We start from the raw sequence: 24,577 nt of genomic DNA on the forward strand, positions 1-24,577 counted from the left end.
GAGAAATAGGCTGCAATAATCCTGTGCATCTCTGTGCTGCGTGTGTAAAAAGAGGCACCTGTTTTGGCGGGAAAACGTAAACAGCCACTCTGATTGGTGGATTTAAATTCGGCAGCTCTCTCCCTCTGTGTGTGTGTGTGTGTGTGTGTGTGTGTGTGTGTGTGTGTTTAGTGGGAGAGAGAGGACCCTGCCCTTATTTGGCAGCATGTCATTGTAGGATTTAAATTGAATATAGTTAGACTGGTTGACTGGATTAGAGCCTGTGTTTGTGTGTCCCTCTGTGCATTTGTGTTTCAATAAGTTATTACTATTCTGCTAAATCATAGTATTTCTGGTACTTTTCGGTACTTGTGCTAAATACAGTGTTTCTGCTAAATCATACTATTTCTGCTTTTCATAGGATTTGTGCCTAACATAGTATTTCTGCTAAATTATAGTATTTCTGCTTTTTATCGGATTTGTGCCTAACATAGTATTTCTGCTAAATTATAGTATTTCTGCTTTTTATACTATTTGTTCTAAATTATAGTATTTCTGCTTTTTATAGGATTTTTGCCTAATATAGTATTTCTGCTTTTTATAGGATTTGTACCTAATATAGTATTTCTGCTTTTTATACTATTTGTGCCTAATATAGTATTTCTGCTAAATTACAGTATTTCTGCTTTTTATACGATTTGTGCTAAAACATAGTATTTCTACTAAATGTAGTATTTATGCTTAATCATACTATTTCTGCTTTTTATGGGATTTGTGCCTAATATAGTATTTCTGCTTTTTATAGGATTTTTGCTCAAACATAGTATTTCTACTAAATGTAGTGTTTATGCTTAATCATCCTATTTCTGCTTTTTATAGGATTTGTGCTTAATATAGTATTTCTGCTAAATTATAGTATTTCTGCTTTTTATAGTATTTGTGCTAAAACATAGTATTTCTACTAAATGTAGTATTTATGCTTAATCATACTATTTGCATATTGGGGAATTCGTGGCTTCTAAGTCAACAAGTCATCCATGTCATATATCTCTAAAAATTCACATTTTAATGATAAATTGTCAACACTTGAAGATTCCCCCATCTCTTCTGAACAAAACGGTGCAGTGACCGTTCTAGCCCTTACGGTTAGGAAATTATAGTCATTTGTTTTGAGGGGAATCCTTAATGGATAATGTTTATATATATATATTTGTCTTTAAAACATCTTTGCAGACTGACTGTCCTGGACTGGTTGTTGTTGTTTTTTTTTTCAGGTCTGGTGAACTCAGCTCTTTGGTGTTGGTGTTCAGGAGTAGAGCCTTCTAATAATATTTATTCAAGTTATAGATTTAAAGTTCTGCGAGTTTTTTCTGTAGCAAATAAATATTGTATAGAATATTTAAAATCACCTACATTTTTGATGTTTACAATGCCCATTGTGTGTAATACTGGAATTTCCTACTACCCGTGAACGCCTCATCTTTTACCTGACTGCCGGACATCCGCCTTTCCGCACACTTCGCTGAGTCCGCTCTGGGTGAGTGCTGCCGCTCTGCTTCTCCTCTTCTCTCCTAAATGTTTATAGTCTGTTTGTGTGATTTAACGAGTTCTTTTAGTGATTTATAAAGCCAACCGAGGTATAACTCATATTAGAGTAACACAGTGGTTGCTTTTTCTTAGTGAAACTTTGTCATTTTTGTATGTAAAAGGAGTGTTTGATGAGCTAACAACCCGATGCTAATGCCTAGCGCTCCTTTGAGCCCAGTGTGAAATGAAAATTTGACTGTGAACCACGGTTATTGTGTTGTTTTATTAATTACATTTGGTGTGTTTGTCAGTCTGTTACATAAGGTGCAGTTAGTTCTCTTCACAAATCAGTTGGTTAAAACAGCCTCATTCTTTATGCTGTAAAGTTTTTAACGAACCGCCATCTTAGATTCAGTGTCAGCTGTCGGCAAGATCAAAGGAGCCATTTTACCGCCTCTGACCGAACACGGGAGAAAAAGAGTCACGTTTGTCCAGGTCTTGTGGGTTAATTAAGACAAAGGAGGGGGAGAAACTGAGGATTAAACATAGGCTATGTCCCCACATACACGGGTATTTTTGAAAACGGAGATTTTCCGTTTCTGTTTTAAAAAACAATCCCGTCCACACATAAATGCAGAAATGAAGGAGAACGCTGCTAGGAACATGCCAAAGCAGCAGGTGGCGCTATATTCCTAACCGTGTAGAAATGTTGGCCAATCAGAAGTCTAGAAGCCTCGGTGGGAAATGGTAAACAAAGATGGGGCATAGAAGCAGAACCGAGTCATATCTGTGGGGGGACAGTAACTGTGTGCGCATATGTAAGCATTTAAACACTGCAGAGAGAACAATTAACAGTAACCGTATTGTAGAAATGCATTTCACCGAAACAATAACGTTGCGCACAGTGTGACGTCAAAAAAGGCGCTGCGTTTTCTCCGTTTCCCTGTCCACACATAAATGCAAAAACGGAGTTTTCGAAAATATTCTGGCAAGCGTTTTTAGTTTTTCAGTGACCGAAAACGCCGTTTAAGTGTGGACGAAAGGTGCAAACGCATAGAAAAATCTCCATTTTCAAAAGTACGTGTGGACATAGCCCAAGAATAATAAGAACTCCTAATATGTAGACTTTAATTTTTAAGAACTGTTTAACAAAGGCTTGTTTGTGCCAACCTAAATCTGCAGCACAGTTTAAATTCTCACTTTGTGGGAAATTAATGAAATAAACAACAGCCCACCTTCACATAAATAAAATATGGCAGTGTATTATTATTAGTATGGTACATAGATATTTATTTTAAAACTACAGCATATTTACTATGATACTATGTGCAGTTGGTAATATTTTAGGAAGTAGAATTTGAATGCAGACCACCTCAAATATTAAAGCCTTAAAAATATGTCGTGCAGTTTTTCATGTATGAGTGTTTTGCAATCTTAAATGAGATGTAGACCAAAGAAAACAGAGGAGAGTTGTTGTTTGTATTCCAGCTGTAGTAAACAAAGAAGTTTAGTGAATCTTTTTGACAACAGAGAGTGATGCAGTATTGATGCTGATTTGAGTTTTCTGATCCTGTATTTTTGTTCTTTGTCTTTTGTTACACAGAGTGAAATAAAGCTTGGTTTTGCCTTTGCTGGTAAGTAAACAGTGATTGTAACTGAAGCAATATGAAATTGGGATTGTGTAACATTTTTAGCAATTTACATACAATAGTTTGGCTTTTTGTGATATCTTGGGCAAAAACACATTTAGGATTTATAAGCAGTAAAGCCCCCCCCCCCCCCACTAGATCTCTGAGTGTCCCTAAAAATGTCCCTGAAGTTTAATAGGCCATTTATGTCTAATTTTAAAGGCTTATCAAAGCATTTCTGTAGTAATTATTGTTTTTATTACACATGTTAAGGCCATTTGAGACTCTGCAATTAAATTTTGCCCTCTTTAGACTAAAGTGAGTTCATTTTGTCTGAGGTACAGTGCTGGGAAAAGTCTTTTTTTCCTTGCAGATTTATTTTGTTCATGCTTTTTTGTCACATGTTTCAAATCATCTAACAGGGATGATATGAATAAATACAAAAAAGCATTTTAAAGGGATGATTTCACATATGAAGCAGAGAAAACCAAACCAGAGCTATCTGTTCTAATGTGAGAAGATGCTGGTCTCTAATACCCAGCTGTGGAAGCCCTGATACGAAGAACTACCATCAAGCATTTATAGTATCAAGTATCATTTGTGATTGTTGCATGCTTTGAAACTGTGATGTTATCATTTGATCAAGTGTGCAGTGCGAGCAAATCATTGCTTGTGGTATCTGCTGTGTTATGTAATAGCACCAAAGTATTAGAGCTTTACGTTAATGAGGAATTTCTGTGGCTTATTGCAGATCGATAAAACGACACATCACCTTAATAAAGACAGAAATCTTTAATAAGGTGCAGAAAGAGAAGATCGGGTGTTTATAGTAAACAAAGAATTTAACTTTTTTTTTTCACTACAGATTGTGATGCAGTATTGACTCTGATGCTGATTTCAGTTGTCTCATTCTGTATTTTTGTTCTTTTGTTACAGAGTGAAACAGAACTTCGGTTTTGCCTTTGCTGGTAAGTAAGCAGCAATTGTAACTGCAGTAATATGACATTGTCACTGTGTAACATGTTTAGCAACTTACCTAACGTAGTTTGGTTTTTGTGACATTACCATTTACTGATGGGCAAAAACAAATGGTCAGAATTTATACCTTGTAGCAGCAAAGGCCCCACACATGACCTCTGACTGTCCCTGAAGTTTAACAGGCCATTTGTGTCTGATTTTTATGTTTGAACACAAACAACTGTTTTTATACAGTTGTTCATGTTCTCCGTTTGTTTATGGATTTACCTAGCAGACATAACTATGAACGCATTTTAGGTGAGTTAGTGTAAGTGGTAGCTTAAACACTTAAGAGCACCACAGTTGTTGATTTATATCTTCACTCATATTCTGCTTATGTATTACATTAAAGTCAGACCACTATAGAAGTATTTTTGCCTGAGTGAACAGAAGTGGTACGTTAAACATTTAAGCAATAATAAAAGACTAAGAGAACCAGAGTTGTGAGTAGGCAATGTTGTGTATGTTAAAGCCTGTGTGTAATTTATGTACACTAAGTTTAAATCAGTTTCTTAATAAGTTGCTTGATACAATGTGTTTGAAAATTATATATAAAAGGGAAATATTGCAAAATACAAAAAGATTCCTGCCAACAGGTACAATGGAAGGACTTTTTATTATAATTTTTAAGAAATTAATTGCAAAAATGGCGTGCCACTGTTGTTACTATAACATGTCAGAATTTACATGTATTTTAGGATTTACATATTCAGATCAGAACTAAAACCTAATGAGGTTTTCCGTTGATTCTAACAGTTGTGGTTTTTCCACACTTTATTAAGCACTGACTTGTGATAGAAAATGATGGAGCTAAAAAGCCATAATCTGTACCAACAAATATTGGTGCCTCTTCTTTGCACTTCTGTAGTATGCATGCCTTTATTACACATGTTATCGTCATGTGAGACTCTGTAACTAAAGTTTGTCCTCTTTAGACTACAGTGAGTTCATAAAGGCTTGAAGAAATTGAGGATCTTACTAGTTATTTCATGTCACAGTAAATTGGATTGTGTGTGAAGAGGTTCAACAGTGTAAGTCATTAAACAGTGATCTGATGTGTTGTTTCCTTTCTCTAGGATACTGATCTGATCGTCGCAAGTCTGGTAAGTATAGGTTTTGTCTGCAGTACAGTGCTGAGAAAGGTCTTTCTTCCTTGCAGATTTATTTTGTTTATGCTTTTTTTCACATGTTTCAAATCATCTAACAAGGATGACCTGGATAAATACAAAAAGCAGTTTTAAAGTGATGATTTCATTTTTGAACCAGAACAACCTGGTCTAATGTAAAAACATATTGGTCTCTAATACCCAGCTGTGGATGCCCTGATAGCAACAATTACCATCAAGCATTTACAGTAACTGGTAATGACTGGTTTACATCACTGGTTGATTTTGGTCCACCATAATTTCAGAATTGTCTTAATTAGATCCAAACAGGACAGGCAAAAAAAGAAAAGAAAAAAGTCTTAATTAAGGCCCAATATAGGGTTTTCAAGTCATACCAAGTACCACGGTGGTTAGCACTGTTGCCGCACAGCAAGAAGGTCCTGAGTTTAATTCCAACATCAGGCCGGGGTCTTTCTGTGTGGAGTTTGCATGTTCTCCCGGTGTTTGCGTGGGTTCCCTCCGGGTACTCCGGCTTCCTCCCACCGTCCAAAGACATGCAGCTTGTGGGGATAGGTTAATTGAATAATCCAAATTGTCACTAGGTGTGTATCTGCGAATGAATGTGAGTGCGAATGGTTGTCTGTCCCTGTGTGTTGGCCCTGCGACAGACTGGCGACCTGTCCAGGGTGTACCCTGCCTCTCGCCCTATGACAGGTGGGATAGGCTCCAGTGCCCCCTGAAAAGGATAAGCGGAAGCGAATGGATGGATGGATGGATGGATGGATGGATAGGGTTTTCAAGTCATACCAAGTATCTTAATTTCATTAAAGTCCAGACTGATTCGTTTACACCAAGTGTTTTGTTTCATTCATTCAATTGGACTTGCTTGTGTGCTTCAGATCCTAAGTGTGATTAAACTTAAGCCCAGGACCTGATGAGTTGATGTAGGTCCTGAAGTAGTAAAGGAACTCTGGGACATCACAGTAACAGCACCATGTTTGACTTTAATGCTGGTGTTTTTCTCTCACTATAGATGATTCAGTTTAGTGCAGTTAGTCAGCACAGCTCTTGGTTATCATCGAGATATTATTAGGCAACTTGTTTTTGCCTGTTCAGCTACAATATCTGGGAGCGTTTTTGTTTTCTGGGGTCTCCAGATCCTTAGAAATCTCTTTGTAAACCTTTACAGAACTATATGTGTTTGTTTCACATTAGAGCAGCTCACGACTAGCAGTTTAGGGACAATTAAATATTCACATAGGGCAGGGGTCTCAAACTCCACTCTTCAAGGGCCGGTGTCCTGAAGCTTTTCCACGTGTCCCTGTTACAAAACACCTGAATAACATTTGTAGGTCATTAGTGAGAGTATAGAATTTGACTGTGTTGAAGTGGCATCCCCGAAGACTGTTCAAATTTAAGTAATTTAAGTGTTTGGAAAAATGTACTTCTAAAAGTACTTTCATTGCATCATGTTCATTCACTCATGAGCTGCTATAACATGAATCAAATGGCTGAATTACCACCTCAGCATGCAGTCACGTTCTGTAGAGTTTTGCTAATGACCTACTAATGTTATTCAGGTGTGTTGCAACAGCGACACATAGAAAAGTTTCTGGACACCAGGCCTTAAGGACCAGAGTTTGAGACCACTGGTGGTAGGGCATTGTGGATTTCAAAAGCTTCTTCCCTTAAATCACTGCCTAAAAAATGCTTTTTGTAATTTGTCATAATGACTTGCAAAATATAGGTGGGATGAAAACATAAACATAAGACATTTTATAGTGGCCTGATATTTTTATCAAGGCTGTTTTTTGAAAATAATCCTGCCCTAATTTACAAAAGATGAACTGTCTGAAAGTCATGTTTGTTTGTTTGTTTGTTTAAGAAATGTGGGAATCTCCAGCAAAGATCTTACATGCAACAGCTCAGATACAGCACTCACTTCTGTTCTTTTTATCATGAAATGATCTACAAAGAAATGATCATCATACTAAATTTTGCTAATTAGGCCTTTATATCAGCTATGATAAGTTTATTATAGATTTAGTGTAGTGCTTATTGCTGTGTATCAAACATGCCCCAAATGTGACTGAAATATGTAGAAACTGCTGTGTAGAAACTAGCTGTCTCCAAATTTCTCATTTTGCCAAAATTCATACAGAGTGACCTGAAACTGTGCTGTAACCTCAGTGTGTTGGTTTTGTTGGACCATTTAATATTTACAGTAAGTTACTGTAGCAGCACGTCTTAGTTTGAGTTTATAGACTTAGTTTATTGTTTTAATAGAATGTAAAAATGTCCTTATAACAGTTCCACCATCATTTGTTAAACATTGTCATTCTGTTCAGTCCAATAATTTACTGTAGAAGTCTTTAGTATTTAAAGCCCTACATGTATTGTATTTTTGAGATTATAAGGCATAATGTCAATAAACAAGCCTGTTTTTAAGGCAGATTAAGCCAAACAAACAGTCAGATAAGTCAAACTTTATTCAAGTCATTCACAAACAACTCTCAACACTGTTCAGTTGTAACACATAAAATACAGAACAATACACTCACTTTTTCAGTTCATTCCTCATCCACAAATCCATCAAACTCTTCATGGGTTGATCAGTTTGAAATCTGCTTCTTAAGCATGTCTCTTAGCACGTGCCAGGTCCTTGTACACACACCATAATGTTATGTTGAAGCACCGTACGAATTACTCTGCGAGGGTCCTGACTATGGTAGCCATAATGCTCTGACAATACATCAAGCAGCGCAGCTTTGTAGCTTACGAAGTCTTACTAAAATATTTGACAGAATTTTGAGCGCTGTGTACCACAGAAATCCCGTTTGAGGTCAGTAAGCATAACCAGAATCGATACGCTAGGCACATTGTATGTTTTTGAGATAATGACAGGATTTTAGGTGTGCCATATAGTCTGAAGAATATGGTAAATCCAAGCATGTTGGAAATATGACTAATTCCATGCCTTTTGTGTCTTACAGGTGACCTGCTGCAGAAGATCCTCTCTCTCTCTATCATTATAAGCAATTCTGTCTATCCTATCACTCTCCCAACTCTATCTAATTTGAAAGCCATTCTATCTTGTATCCCTCTATCCCTACTGCTCTATCTAATTTGAAAGCCATTCTATCTTGTATCCCTCTATCCCTACTGCTCTATCTAATTTGAAAGCCATTCTATCTTGTATCCCTCTATCTCTACCGCTCTATCTAATTTGAAAGCCATTCCATCTTGTATCCCTCTATCCCTACTGCTCTATCTAATTTGAAAGCCATTCTATCTTGTATCCCTCTATCCCTACTGCTCTATCTAATTTGAAAGCCATTCTATCTTGTATCCCTCTATCCCTACTGCTCTATCTAATTTGAAAGCCATTCCATCTTGTATCCCTCTATCTCTACTGCTCTATCTAATTTGAGAATCCAAGTTTTGAGAATCCTTTCAGAATCCAATTTTCAGAAATCCAAGTTACCAGAACTTGATCTATCTGTTACAGAATTCTGAGAGATCTCTGCTCTCACTGCTCTTTCTTTCCTGTCATTAAGCTCTCTCACATTCAGTCATTTTGCTTTAAATTACAAGTTGAATATACAGTAGTAGAATTACAGTACAGTAGAACTTATAGTAGAAACTACTTACACAGCCCTACATTTGTCATTTTAATTTTGCATTAGACTTTAGTTTGGACTGCTAGTTTGGCTTACTTTGATCAATTGTATAAAATATCACCTTTTTATAAGTTTATTTGTAATAAGATAATCTGGTTATTTTGTAATACATACATTCAGATAAATAATAAATTAGATCCAGTCTGTTAGTCTGTTTCATTGGCTATAACATTTGACTGCAAGTTTATAGTATTATTATTTAAGGACTAACCCATTTTGTCACTCAGTGTAAGTATTCAGTCAGTATTGTCATCGAGAAGTGCCTGAGGACCCAGACTTCCTGTTTCCTGACTGCTGCAGAACATCCAGCTGAAGAAACCCCGTTTCTAAAAGAGGTACAATAAAACAGACCAAATTGTTTCCAGAGAACTTTGAATTTCCTTTATTTTGAGTTTGGAGTACAAATCAGCTTTTTAACATCTATTCATATATTCATAAAAAAATTTTATAGTATAATAGTACATTTCTCAGATTTAACAGTAACTTAAGGAGTTATAAGTTTTTCTGTGTTTCAAGGTTCAGTTTTGTTTATATTTGTGTATAACCACATATAAGCTCCAGATTGTACTTCAGCAAAATGCCAAGAAAAAGTCAAAGGTCGCAGTCCCTGAAGCTTAGATGGCAAAAGCAGAAAGAACAGGTGAATGTTTCTCAGAGCAGTGAGCAGGTAAAGGTGTGTGTTTCAGCTTTTCCCAGCACAGAAGTGCAGAGCAGTGTTCAGACAGCCACAGTGTCTTATGCAGATGTGGTAAAGAAAGGTGTTCCCTCAGTGTCTGTCCCAGAGTCTGAAGTTATGCAGGTAATCCAGACTAAACCCCAGCTAACTGTACAAACACAGCATGATGAAGAGACAGCCACAGTGTCTTATGCAGATGTGGTAAAAAGAAGTGTTCCCTCAGTGTCTGTCCCAGAGCCTGAAGTTATGCAGGTAATCCAGACTAAACCCCAGCTAACTGTACAAACACAGCATGATGGACAAGCTCCAGGACAGTCTCATGTACAGGTTACAAACAGTGAAAGTCCACGAGTGAGTAGCGTCTGTGCTTCCCGAAGCCAGGCCGCTCCTAGGTATGGAAAGTACCGGAATCAGCAATGCATGGCTAACAGTTTGGTTTTCCTGTCATTCTTACACGAGGATGAATTTATTACCAGAGCAGATCTAAACCGTGTGTTGGACAAAGGCCATGCCGTCTATTCAGATGCCAGACTGAGGTTTGTGAACAGTGTGTTTCTAGCCTGCGATGAACTTCCCTCAGTTGTTACCAGCCGCACACACGAGTATCAAGTCGACATGTCTCAGTTTGCTCATTACGGCACATTTGATGGTACAGATCACTTTCCGAGCCTTGAACAGGGATTACAGTGTTTGGCTTCAGACGTTCGCTATGCTTTGCTAGTCATGGGAGGAACAGTCATCGCTGTTAGCAGGCTGACTTCAGGTGAATATGCATATTTTGATCCTCACCCACGTAAGTCTACTGGTATGCCATTGTCGCTAAGTGTAAGTGGTGGAACTGCAGTTATGTTGAAATTCACACGTCTTAATGACATGATTGACAGGATCAAACGTTTGTACAGAATGTTCAGCATCGCACCAAGCTGTACTTATGAGCTACAGCCCATCGAGTTTCACAGTGAAAACGCTGCTGACCAAAGAGATGCTAATCAAACCACCGAATACAGACAAACAGCTACAACTGTTACAGCACCAGCTTTAAATGAAGCCGTTCATGAAATAAACTCCCAAAGATCTACTGACCAGACACAGAAGACTGTGAGAGACACTTTAACGACTGAAGTGACATCATCCAGAGTGGATTATTCAAATGAGACAGCTGCTACTGAAAACAACCATCTTCCTTCTGAGTATTTAGAAAAAGAAACATCTGCATCCTCTGTGAGAGAAACGCAGGTAACATCAGATTCTGTTCCTCAGAATGATTCAAACACTGCCTACTGTTTAACTAATATAACAGAGGAACTCTCAGATAAACTGCTGAAATATAATAAACAGCAAAGGAGAAAAATAAGGAGAAGATTATTAGCCCAAGAAAAAGTACCACAGAGAAAGGAAAATCAGAAGAAGAAAGAAAGGCAGATGTACAGGTTTGATGAAAGCTTCAAGACAAAGAAAAAAAACTCAACTAAGAAGTGTAATGATCCTGATCACAGACAGAAAAAGAGCATGTACAAAAATGAATTGTATAAATTAAATGCTACCTATAAGGAGAAACAGAGAGAACATTTAAGAAAGATGTATAGGGAAAGTGCTAAAATTAGAGAGAGAAAAAGAGAATGTGTCATAAGGACATATAAAGACAATCCCCTATTCAGAGAAAAGCAGAAGGAACGTATAACAAGAACATATAGAGAGTCTCCCATATTCAGAGAAAAGCAGAAGGAACGTGTAACAAGAACATATAGAGAGTCTCCCATATTCAGAGAAAAGCAGAAGGAACGTGTAACAAGAACATATAGAGAGTCTCCCATATTCAGAGAAAAGCAGAAAGAGCGTATAAGAAGAATATACAGAACTTGTGCTGGATTCAGAGAGAAACACAAAGCTTACATGAGGTCATATGTATATAACCTATATAAAAAAAGCGAAGATTTTAAACAGAAAAAACGATCTTATATGACAAAGCGGTATGGAGAAGAAAAACAATTTCAGCAACAACACAAGGACAATATGAGAGAACGAATGAGAGTAAAATATTGGAACGGTTTTTCTTTCAGACAGATGCATAATATCAGATGTGCAATGAATATAAAACGGAAATATCGCCAGATGCATCGACCAGCTGAGAGTTTACAGTGTCATCCAGAGAACACTTTAATGAATGAGGCCATATCTCGTTTCAGATCAAACATTAAGTCAGCACCATCTTATGTTTGTACTGTTTGTCTAAAAGCTTCTTTTCCTAATCAGGTGAAAATCTGCAAAAGAGAAAATTACTCAAAACACCAGACTGTAGCTCATCAGTGCCTAACTGGTAAATTTGTTCATGTGTGTGATGAAGCATGTCATGATCACTGCAGCTTTCCTGTTGAGAGAAAAAAAGAGTATATCTGTCACACATGTCACAGTTCCCTCAAAAGTGGATGCATGCCCAGGCTTGCTGCTGTTAACGGTTTAGAACTGCAGGATATTCCAGCTGAACTTTGTGATCTCAACATTCTGGAGAGACATCTGATTGCCAAATGCATACCATTTGCTAAGATTATTCCTCTTCCAAAGGGGAGACAGAGACTCATACGTGGTAATGTGGTGTGTGTACCATCTGAGGTCCAACAAACAGTTGACAGTTTACCGAGGATCAGAAGCCAATCACAGATCATGAGGATAAAGCTGAAAAGACGACTGTGCTACAAAGGCCATCAGCTGTTCCAGACTGTCACCTGGTCTAAACTCATTCAAGCTCTGCGTAAACTGAAACAAATTCATCCACAGTACACAGATATTATTATCAGAGATGATGCATTGCTTTGTGATCCAACGTTACCTGATGATGACAGCAGTGATGAAGCCAGCATGGCAAGTGATGATTATAATGAAGCAGATTTAATGGAAATTGACAACTATGAAAAAGATGCCCTTTTGTGTGAAAGTGAGTCTCAAAGTGACCAAGATATTAATATGCAATCCTGTGATGAACAACCAGAGGAACAAAATCCAGATGAACCAGAAAGTGATTTGAACAATGGAGGTTTTGCTCTAGAAAGTTGTCTGCAGCCCGTAGACATTTCAGAAGAGATTCTCTGTTTCACTGATAACACATATTGTGTGGCTCCTGCAGAAAGAAACAATCCTGTTAGCTTCTTCAGAACTCCTCATTTGGAAGCCATGGCATTTCCTGTGCAGTTTCCTACTGGTCAGAATACACTGGATGAAAAGAGACGTCTTAAACTCACACCAAGTGCTTACTTCAAGTCAAGGCTTTTCAACATTGATGCAAGATTTGCTAAAGACACAAATTACCTGTTTTTCTCACAGTTTGTCACTGAAATACACTTGGCTAATTCCAGCATGACAATACAGCTAAGGAAAGGTAAAACTATGACCAAAGATGGACGCAAAATCACATCAGGAATGTTACAAAGTAAGACAGAAGTAGAGAAGCTGGTAAGAAATAAAGATGCAATCAGATTTATGCAGCCACTCAGAGGAACTCCAGCTTACTGGCAGAAAACTACCAGAGATCTATTCAGCATGGTTCGCCAAATAGGAACACCTCAGTTCTTTGTCACTTTCTCTGCTGCTGAGATGAGATGGCCTGAAGTGATTCAAGCAATAAAGAGACAGCAAGGTGAAGAGGTTGATTTTGAAGCCCTGGACTGGTCAGAAAAGTGTGAAATTCTAAGATCAAATCCAGTAACCACCATGCGAATGTTTGATAAACGTGTTGAGGCTTTGTTCAGAGATTTGCTTTTTTCTCCTGCACAGCCCCTTGGTGAGATCATTGATTACTTTTACAGAGTTGAGTTCCAGCACAGAGGTAGTCCACATATACACATGTTGCTGTGGATTCGAGAAAAGGTAGAAGCAGATGTGGATGACGACCAAACTGTCTGTGACTTTGTTGACAGATACATCTCAGCTCAACTCCCTGATCCAGAAAAACAACCTGAACTGCACAAAAAAGTCACTGAGCTACAAAAGCACAGCAAAAACCACACAAAGACATGCTTTAAGAGTGTGAACTCTGGTTGTAGATTTGGGTTTCCCAAACCACCAGCCACAAGAACAATGATTGTGAGACAGGATGAGGATTCAGACACTGAAGCTGCAAAAGCCAAACTCAGACCTTTGTTGAACCTGCTGAAGGAACCTGAAGCTGCTTCCCTCACCATAGAGCAGATTCTGTCACGATGCAACTTGACAATGAATGAGTATGAACAGTGCCTCCAAGACATAAACAAGAAAACAGCTCTGATTCTGAAACGTGACCCAAATGAGTGTTGGATCAACAATTACAACCCAGACCTGCTTGAAGCCTGGAACTCTAATTTAGATGTCTCATTCATTTTGAATGCCTATTCATGTATAGAATACCTCTGTAAATATATAACAAAGAAAGAATCTGGCCTCTCTGAATACCTGAAGACAGTTATTGACAACTCTGATAAGAACACCGTCAATGAGTGTGATGAAATGAGAGCTGTGATGCAGGCTTACTCAAAAAAGAGAGAAATCAGCGCACAGGAGTGTGTGACTCGAGTCTGTGGCCTAAAAATGAAAAAATGTTCCCGCAGTGTTGTATTTGTACCAACAGATGATAACCCAGTAAAAATGAGTCGGCCCATGAGCTTCCTGGAAAGCACAACACACGACAGTTGTAATATTTGGATGACAAGTTTGAGTGATAAATACAAATGCAGACCTGAGACCCCAGAATATGAGGAAATGTCACTGGCTGATTTTGCTGCCTTGTGCAGGTTGGTAAGTGGTCCAAATGAAGGAAAAGATGTGCTTCCTCTTCTAAACCAGCTTGGATTTGTACAAAGGCGAAAGAATGATAAACCAGCTATAATCAGATATTACCACTGTTCACAGGAAAAAGATCCTGAGCAATATTATGGTCGACTGTTGAGACTTTACCTTCCACACAGATCAGAGCAGGAACTGAAACCACAAGGGTTCCAAACATATCAGTCCTTCTACAACTCAGGTTTTGTACGACTTCCATGTTCAGACCACAGTGAGTCTGTGAAAAGGGTTGTGAAAAGAAATAAAGACAAGTATGAGAAGAACTCTGAGGATATTGAGAGTGCACTGGAAGAGTTTGAACAAAATAGGGATGTTGTGATTGATGAATGGTGTAATCTGGCTCCTGAATCTGAAGTTGTGAGGCTGCAATGTGATGAGAATCTTCCTGAGAGACATTCTGATGATGAGAACGAACAGGAGAATGTCCCCGACTACAGTCGTCAGTCTGATGCTGTAACAGAGATCAGAGCCATCAGAGAACAACCTGCAGTAGATCCAGCCGTGGTACGTGTAATGTATCAGAATCTGAACCAGAAGCAGGCCTGCGTGTTCTATGCCATAAGAGACTGGTGTATTCAGCGAGTTTGTGGTTTGAACCCAGATCCATTTTTCTTCTATATCAATGGTGGTGCAGGAACTGGAAAGTCACACCTGATTAAGTGTATTCACTCTGAAGCATCAAAGATCCTGAGCAGACTGCCTGCTAATGCAGAAGAAGCTGACATATCAAATCCAACTGTTTTACTGACTTCATTTACCGGTACAGCAGCTTTTTCTATCAATGGCTCTACATTACATTCTCTACTGAAACTACCCAGGAGTCTGAAACCACCCATTCAAGGACTTGGTAACCAACTGGATGAAGTCAGATCTGAGCTGATGAATGCTGAAATTATTGTTATTGATGAGATTTCAATGGTTTCAAAACCCCTTTTTGCTTATGTGGATGCAAGACTGAAACAAATCAAAGGCACTCAGAGACCTTTTGGTGGAATGTCAGTTTTAGCTGTTGGAGATTTTTACCAGCTGCCACCAGTGCGACAGTCTAAACCTCTCTGTGTTTACGATCCAGAACAGATTGACCTATGGCAGGAACATTTTCAGATGATCACTCTAACCGAGATCATGCGTCAGAAAGATGATGTGGCCTTTGCAGAGATGCTGAACAGGATTAGAGTCAAAGAAAAGACAGATGAGCTTTCTCAGTGCGACAGAGATTTGTTGTCACAGGCTGTGACTGCACCAGAAGAATGTCCAACTGAGGTCTTACACATTTATGCCACCAACAAGAATGTGGAATCCCACAACACAGATACCCTGAAGAAGCTTCATTCAAACATCATAATCATCAATGCAGACGATTTCCAGAAGGATAAATGTACAGGCAGAATGGAACGAAGAGACAAACCATTTACAGGTGGGAGAAATGATTTACCTGACACTCTGAATGTTGCTGAAGGAGCTCGAGTCATGCTGACCAGAAACTTGGACACACTAAACGGTTTGGTCAACGGTGCTTTTGGTATACTGGTAAAGGTGGTGAGATCTGAAAATGATGGACACATAATTAAACTGGGGCTCAGGATGGACAACCGGCAGCCTATGAGACACAACCGCAGTGCTAATGCAGCATCTGATGATCTGGTTTACATTGAGAGAGCAGAGGAGAGTCTGAAGTTTAAAGGAGCAGTACGCAGACAGTTTCCTGTAAAGCTAGCATTCGCTTGCACAATTCACAAAACTCAGGGTCTTACAACACAGACAGCTGTAGTTTCAATGAAGAACATTTTTGAACCAGGTATGGCTTACGTTGCTCTCAGCAGGGTGACGTCTCTCAGTGGACTCTATTTGCAGGACTTGGATGAGAAAAAGATTTACGCCAATCCCGAGGTAACTGCAGCGCTCCAAACCATGAGACAAGCCAGTGTTGAGGAAATGATGCCTCTTCTTCAGGTCAGAGAAACAGCCAGCAGACTTGACACTCTTACACTGATCCATCACAATACAGAGGGTTTGCCATCTCACATCAGTGACATCAAGAGTCATCATGAAATGTGTTTAGCAGATGTTTTGTGTCTCACTGAGTCTCACCTTCAAGGCTCCTTTGTTGCAGACAGTCTTCATTTGGATGGCTACACCATGTTCAAACGCAACAGACATGTTTCCTACACAAACTTTCCTCACATGGCCAGCAGAAGTGGTGGGGGAGTTGTTGTGTATTTGAGGAATCATTTTCAGGTTCAGGTAAAACAGTATCTGCATAATGTCACTGATCTTGAGTTTTTAGTGTTGAAGGTTCAGGCTCCATTCCCTGCACTCATTGCTGTTGTGTACAGACCCCCTGACTACAGTTTGACACCATTCATGCAAAACCTGGTAAGTCTTTTAGATTCACTTGAAATAATGGACTGTCACCCAATAATTGTGTGTGGAGATTTTAATGAGAACCAGTTGCAGAGTGGAAGAAAACAGATTCTGGAGCAGTTTCAGTCGAGAGGGTATTCACAGCTGATCACTTCTGGCACTACAGACAAGAACACCCTGCTTGACCTCATTTTTATTTCTCAGCCACAGAAATGTCTGTATTCAGGTGTTCTGAGATCATATTACAGTTACCACAACCCTGTCTTTTGTGTCCTGTCCTCGAGCCAATCATGAAGTCGTCTGGTGAGTTTTGAAACAATTACAGATCATGTTTGTTACAGAGTTTACTGATTGTAGAGCATGAAAAAGATTTTTCATTGAAAAAAGGGTCTTCCTTACTCTGTCTGTCAGAAGACCCTTTCTTATTGCAATGTTATTAATCATTTCACCAAATCATTGCTGAACTTCATGCAGAGCAGAGAACATCTGCTATCATGCACCTCTGATCTGAAATGTGCTGCAACATTTATTAAACCAACATCATTTCTTTTATTCTCATGTTTTAAATGACTAAATCTTTTTACTGTGACGTATGTCAAAAAATGTCAAAAGTTATAAACTATCTTTAGGCTACCAGAGATGTCTATAATGATACATTATGTAGAGAAAAACATTAGTACAGCTTACAGAATATGTATAAAAACTGATTTAGAAGTAAATGGATAGTTTTCTGAAAGTTCCCGACTACAGTTTAACACCACCCACCCAGATCAGCCCCCAAGTGTCTATGTAATGCTGGTATGGTGTGTGAGTTTGACTTGGCCTTTATCCGGGTGGGTTTGGGTTTGGGTGGATAAAGGCCAAGTCAGAATTCTCTGAGCAGCTGGAAAAAGCTGCTAATAAACAAAGACATCAAAAAGTGTGGGCTTTAGGTGTAGCCCCCGCTTTCTGATGCACTAATTAGACTTAGTAACCGACACCCCATACCAGCATTACATAGACACTTGGGGGCTGAGCTGGGTGGGTGGTGTTATAAGCACGTGTTTTGTTAGATATATTTTTTCAGACACCATCTTCATGAACTGCTGAGCCAAACTTGATCCATCAGTGCTGGACTGCACAGATAACTACATGCCACAAGGAGACTGCTGTGTTATGAATTGCCATACCAGTGTGTCTTCAATGGAGAAGATGACACACCCATCACCTGACCTCCTGCCTGATCTGGAGACCATCATCATGCTACCACACTACACACCTCTGAGACCATCAATGATGACTCATACTGAGGAAACTGTATTTCCTGTCAGAGATGCTCAGTGATCCTCAGAGCAGAGAGCGGTATGATTCTTTATCTTTGATTTAAAAAAACAAATGTCAGTGTTTTTTAATTCAATTAATTAATTAAAATCCTGTTTATTGCATAAATAATTCCACACTCAAATGATTATACTTGTTGACACTTTTTGAGTTTTAATTCACATTATGGATTACAAATCTATGCTTTTTCTACTCTGTCTCTCTGTGCAGGTATTGCTGTCTTCTGAGTTCTTCAGTGTTCCAACTGAGACATTCAAACCTCACTGCAGAGCTCATGTCTTTCCTCACCATCATGTGAGTGTGAGATTGCTCTGGATTCTGGTTATATGGCCTGCAGCACCTATAAGGTATTTCAATATTGTTCATTGTATAACTTATTTGTAGTTTTTAGGCCTTAACACAAATAAAATGTTCCTTTTTCTGTATTTTTTAGAATAAGCTCGTCCAGTGTGCCTGCATTCCAGCTTCACAGAAAAGAACATCAGACACCAGCGAGGGAGGATAAGAAAGACAGACACAACAACATTGTCATCCCCTATGTAGCCGGTGTATCAGAAAAACTCAGGAGAGTTTTCTCCAAATACGACATCCCAGTGTACTTCAGACCCAGTAACACACTCAGACAGAAACTGGTTCACCCGAAAGACAAAACTCCTAAACACAAACTTAACAATGTGGTGTACGCTGTACAGTGCAGCGAGGAATGCCTGGACTTCTACATCGGAGAGACCAAACAGCCACTTCACAAGCACATGGCACAACATAGAAGAGCCACCTCCACGGGACAAGACTCAGCAGTTCATCTGCATCTAAAGGACAAAGGTCAGTCTTTGAGGATGCCAATGTTCACATTTTGGACAGATGGAGGAGTGAAAGAAGCCATTTACGTCCACTGTGAGCGACCATCTTTAAACAGAGGCGGTGGTTTATGACACCAACTGTCTGCCATCTATAATCCAGTTTTGAGTTCCCTCCCCAGACACCGTAACGTCCACTCACATCCTGGGAGTGGGCGTGGGTGATTTCCTGACCTCGGGAAATCACATGATAGGGTGGGGCCAGGTTTCACAATGAGCTCACCCGAAACCCTGGCTGATTGGGACCCACACCCACTTTCACACCTTGGCTCATGTGATTAGGTAGAGGATCATCAGGGGGTTCTTTGTCCCTCTTTGGGGGGAAACTCCCACTGGGTTTAAATCTGGGACTCTCCACCATTGACCCTTAGAACTGAAGAAGCTTCTCGGATGAGAGGTGAAACGTCTTCAAGGAACTCAAAGAAGTCCAGACGCTTTTCTTTCCAAGCTCCTTAGACTTCACTTGTGTTAATTACATTTTATTTGTTGTTGTTTTCTTTTAGATTTATATGCAGTGATTGGATGTGGTGGAGCTTTGTTAACCGTGTGGAAAACATCTGTTTGTGATGATATTTACAATGAGGCTTTAAGGTGACAGTTTCCATGTAATTTCAATCCTCTTACTAAGCAAAAACATGTTTGCAATTAACATATTTTTTCAGTTTTGTCTTTTGGATTTATGGTTAACATTCCTCTGTGACAGCAAATACTAAACTGGTCCAAGTAACCAGCATATCATTGGTCAAAGGCAAAAAGGACCACATGTCACACTAGCAATGAATTTTTGACTGTGTTTGTGTTAGTATAGAGTAGGTCTAACAGTGGTTTTCCACATCTGCTCTAATATATATAGATAATGGGTCAGACATATAAAGTCATTTTGAAAAGTTCATAAAGGTCATTTATATGTGTTCCTCTTTATCATTTTATATCAGGTCAAACAGCAGACTTGAGTTTTGATCAGGGTAGAACCATAACATTCATGCTAATGGTTCTACTGTTTACAGTTACTTTATGATGGATTTCACCCTGGTCACAGCACTATCTGAAAAGCTGTTAGAGGTAAAGTTAAGCCAATTAATACCTCATCATAAGTCACTCTCTAACGCAGGGCAGTGATTATTATTCACTGTAATTTATTCCACAACAATGTTCTTTATTTGATTCTTTAAATATGCACATCGATTGTTTAGCTGTGTGACTCTCCACACCTGAAATATATCACAATGTGGACTTCATTTCGACAGTATTTTGTAGATTGGTACCATATTTATCATCGAATCATCTTGTGCATTTATTAACTAAATGTTGTTTGGTTTTTTTTTTGTTTGTTTGTTTGGGGTTTTTATGTTGCCATTTTTACATTTCACCAACTGTGTAAATTCTGCAATTTTACCTTGGTTTTGTTTCACATCAGTTTATCTGCTGGCTGGTATTCCTGTCTTCCTTCTCTCACCCCAACCGGTCGCAGCAGATGGCCGCCCCTCCCTGAGCCTGGTTCTGCTGGAGGTTTCTTCCTGTTAAAAGGGAGTTTTTCCTTCCCACTGTCGCCAAAGTGCTTGCTCATAGGGGTCATATGTCATATGATTGTTGGGTTTTTCTCTGTATCTATGAAGCGCCTTAAGGTGACTTTTGTTGTGATTTGGCGCTATATAAATTGAATTGAATTGGTTTTCTTTCTTTTCTAATGTTTCTGGTCATTTTTCACAGTTAAACAAGTAACTTTGAGGTTACTTCATCGTTTTCAGCTGTTATCTGTATAAATTTTTTTCCTAATAATTACATTTCTGCAAAATTATAGCAGTTCTGGTAAGTTGTAATATTTCTGCCAAGTTATTAATTTTTGACTAAATTATTACATTTCTGCTAAGTTGTAGCTTCTGGTAAACTACAACATTTCTGCTGAATTGTTATGTTTCTTCTAAGTTATTGCATTTCTGATAAGTTATTACATTTTTGCTAACTTGATGTTGTTCTGCAAAGTTATTAAAATTTCAACAACTTTTTAAACACTGACTTTGATTTCTTCAGCTTCTTCAGCTATTTTCAACTATTTTCAGCAGACAGCTTCAGCTTTACAGCATGCACACTGCATTTTCGCAGGAAATGCAAATTTTTCTAGTTGTGTGGATGCTTTAAGCATCCACACTATTGAGTTCCTGTTTCTCTTTATTCTTTATTATTATTATTATTATTATTATTCTAGTTGCTTCCGTACACTTTTCGCCGTTAAACTACTTCCACAATTTTCAGCCGATTTTCACCGTTCAAATTTTAAACTATTCTGCTATTTTTGCTCTTTCCTGCTACGATTTTTGCTATTTTTAACTATTATACTTTTTAAAATATTCCACTTTTTTCCTTTAATTTGTCCCATTGAAATGAATGGGAAACTTCTGCAATTCTGCTAAAATTTGCTTATTTTTGAAACTTAACTACTTCCTCATATTTTCACCTAGAACAACCATTCAAATTTTAAAATGTTCACAAATTATTGGGCTATTCAGGTATGATTCAGCTTTTTCAAATCTTCTACTGTTTTACTTTTATGCCTCTTAAAGTTTTGAGTTGCAAAATTGTGATTTTTCACAAAATACATGCGTTGTTATGGTTGCTATGCTCTTGGCTTCCAGTGTGTCACTGAAGGTTTTGCAGTCTTCTCTTCATGTCCGAACAACTGTTTGCTACTTGCTCAATTTTCACTCAACTTCCACAAATTATACATCAAAACGTAGGTATTTTTGCTGGCTTTCAGGAAATGTCACTATCATTGTTGTGGGATTTATAGAATTTTCGCAAATCTCCTCAGACCAACACAATGTCAGAAAACTCTCCATATAAAGTCAATGGAGCGCTTGTTCAAAATCACCGCTGGATTTCTGTAATGAGAGGCATATTCGAATCGTCATATCTCCTTAACGAAGCAAAGTTAAGACATGAGGCTTGTCCCCGAATATCTTCAGACACCCCTGACGCTCACAATTCAAGAATTTCTTTCTCACCTATTACCGTTCTGAAATGAGTTGGACTTGTTTGAGGGTAGGAAATTCGTCCTTCGCTCAGATTTCTTCAGATTTCAAACTGTGGAAATGAACCACTTTTTTCTCTCGTCATAACTTTTTGTTGGATTTCCACAGAGACCTGAAAATTTCCATGATTGTTCACCAAAGCCTGCTGTCTCTTACGGTGAAAGAATGATATCGATACTCCAAATAGATTTCAAGTCACAAAGCGTTGTTTGAGGGCAAGTCAAGGCAGTTTTTGCTTCGCTCTACTCAGTTATGGTGCATTAGAAGTCAAATATCTTTAATAATTCATATTTTAATGATAAATTGTAAACACTGGAAGATTCCCCCATCTCTTCTGAACAAAACGGTGTAAGAATGACCGCTCTAGCCCCTACGGTTTGGAAATTATGGTCATTTGTTTGAGGGGAGTCCTCACTATGAGAAATAGGCTGCAATAATCCTGTGCCTCTCTGTGCTGCGTGTGTAAAAAGAGGCACATGTTTTGGCGGGAAAAAGTACACAGGCTCTCTGATTGGTGGATTCAAATTCAGCAGCTCCCAGGCTGACCTAGAAACTTACTTCTCTCTCCCTGTGCATTTTTTTGCTGATTTTTTCATTTAACAAGTATATTTGAGGGACCCTCAGCATGTTCAGCATTTTTTCAGCTGTCCATTTTGCTTTTCCAATTTTTCTGTTTAACTTATTACTATTGTGCTAAATCATACTGCTATTTTATAAGATTTGTGCCTAATATAGTATTTCTGCTAAATTACAGTATTTCTGCTTTTTATACTATTTGTGCTAAAACATAGTATTTCTACTAAATGTAGTATTTATGCTTAATCATACTATTTCTGCTTTTTATGGGATTTGTGCCTAATATAGTATTTCTGCTTTTTATAGGATTTTTGCTCAAACATAGTATTTCTACTAAATGTAGTGTTTATGCTTAATCATCCTATTTCTGCTTTTTATAGGATTTGTGCTTAATATAGTATTTCTGCTAAATTATAGTATTTCTGCTTTTTATAGGATTTGTGCTTAATATAGTATTTCTGCTAAATTATAGTATTTCTGCTTTTTATAGTATTTGTGCTAAAACATAGTATTTCTACTAAATGTAGTATTTATGCTTAATCATAGTATTTCTATATATTTCTGCCAGGTCCCCAGGCAGCCAATCCTCTGTGAGGACTGAGAAATTCAAATTTTCAAATCAGGGCCTGCACGGCTTCCCAGCCAATCATATATGTGTCCTGAGGCATTCAAATTTGCATATTGGGGCCTTCATGGCTTCTAAGCCAGCCAATCATATCTGAGGGCTGAGGAATTCAAATCCACAAATCAGGGCCTGCACGGCTTCCCAGCCAGCCAATCATATATGTGGTCTCAGGCATTCAAATTTGCATATTGGGGGAATTCGTGGCTTCTAAGTCAACAAGTCATCCATGTCATATATCTCTAAAAATTCACATTTTAATGATAAATTGTTAACACTGGAAGATTCCCCCATCTCTTCTGAACAAAACAGTGTAAGAATGACCGCTCTAGCCCCTACGGTTAGGAAATTATGGTCATTTGTTTGAGGGGAGTCCTCACTATGAGAAATAGGCTGCAATAATCCTGTGCCTCTCTGTGCTGCTGCGTGTGTAAAAAGATGCACCTGTTTTGGCGGGAAAACGTAAACAGCCACTCTGATTGGTGGATTTAAATTCGGCAGCTCTCTCCCTCTGTGTGTGTGTGTGTGTGTGCGTGTGTGTGTGTGTGTGTGTTTAGTGGGAGAGAGAGGACCCTGCCCTTATTTGGCAGCATGTCATTGTAGGATTTAAATTGAATATAGTTAGACTGGTTGACTGGATTAGAGCCTGTGTTTGTGTGTCCCTCTGTGCATTTGTGTTTCAATATGCCTCCATATTTGTAATTTTGTAAGTTATTACTATTCTGCTAAATCATAGTATTTCTGGTACTTTTTGGTACTTGTGCTAAATACAGTATTTCTGCTAAATCATACTATTTCTGCTTTTCATAAGATTTGTGCCTAATATAGTATTTCTGCTAAATTATAGTATTTATTATTTTTATAGGATTTGTGCCAAACATAGTATTTCTGCTAAATTATAGTATTTCTGCTTTTTATACTATTTGTGCCTAATATAGTATTTCTGCTTTTTATAGGATTTATGCCTAATATAGTACTTCTGCTTTTTATAGGATTTGTACCTAATATAGTATTTCTGCTTTTTATAGGATTATTGCTTAATATAGTATTTCTGCTAAATTATAGTATTTCTGCTTTATTATACTATTTGTGCTAAAACATAGTATTTCTACTAAATGTAGTATTTCTGCTTTTTATACTATTTGTGCTAAATTATAATATTTCTGCTTTTTATACTATTTGTGCTAAATTATAATATTTCTGCTTTTTATACTATTTGTGCTAAAACATAGTATTTCTACTAAATGTAGTATTTATGCTTAATCATACTATTTCTGCTTTTTATAAGATTTGTGCCTAATATAGTATTTCTGCTTTTTATAGAATTTGTGCTTAATATAGTATTTCTGCTTTTTATATGATTTGTGCTTAATATGGTATTTCT

General features: G+C 38.1%; 1 protein-coding gene across 18 annotated transcripts; it reads left to right on the forward strand.

Moving 5' to 3' along the window:
• The first annotated feature begins 1,083 nt into the window (after positions 1-1,083).
• LOC308409232 (uncharacterized protein) lies at positions 1,084-20,963 on the forward strand. 18 transcript variants are annotated; one of them, XR_013973969.1, is made up of 8 exons: positions 2,301-2,324; positions 3,110-3,140; positions 3,886-3,934; positions 4,071-4,102; positions 5,228-5,254; positions 8,251-9,272; positions 16,280-16,378; positions 16,539-16,574. XR_013973969.1 is itself a non-coding variant. In XM_080901829.1 (4 exons), the coding sequence occupies exons 1-3, from the start codon at positions 10,229-10,231 to the stop codon at positions 16,768-16,770; spliced, it is 6,291 nt and encodes a 2,096-aa protein (XP_080757955.1). In that variant the 5' UTR covers positions 10,159-10,228; the 3' UTR covers positions 16,771-16,801; positions 16,994-17,090. The 18 variants fall into 18 exon arrangements, 5 of the variants coding, with proteins under 5 accessions (XP_080757955.1, XP_080757959.1, XP_080757956.1 ...); XR_013973966.1 differs by lacking the exons at positions 2,301-2,324; positions 3,886-3,934 and adding an exon at positions 1,084-1,516; XR_013973967.1 differs by lacking the exons at positions 2,301-2,324; positions 3,886-3,934 and adding an exon at positions 1,084-1,516 and having other exon boundaries at positions 16,543-16,571.
• The last annotated feature ends 3,614 nt before the right edge of the window (positions 20,964-24,577 follow it).

This window comes from Rhamphochromis sp. 'chilingali', assembly GCF_963969265.1.
Source record: "Rhamphochromis sp. 'chilingali' genome assembly, chromosome: 13".
Lineage (NCBI taxonomy): Eukaryota > Metazoa > Chordata > Actinopteri > Cichliformes > Cichlidae > Rhamphochromis > Rhamphochromis sp. 'chilingali'.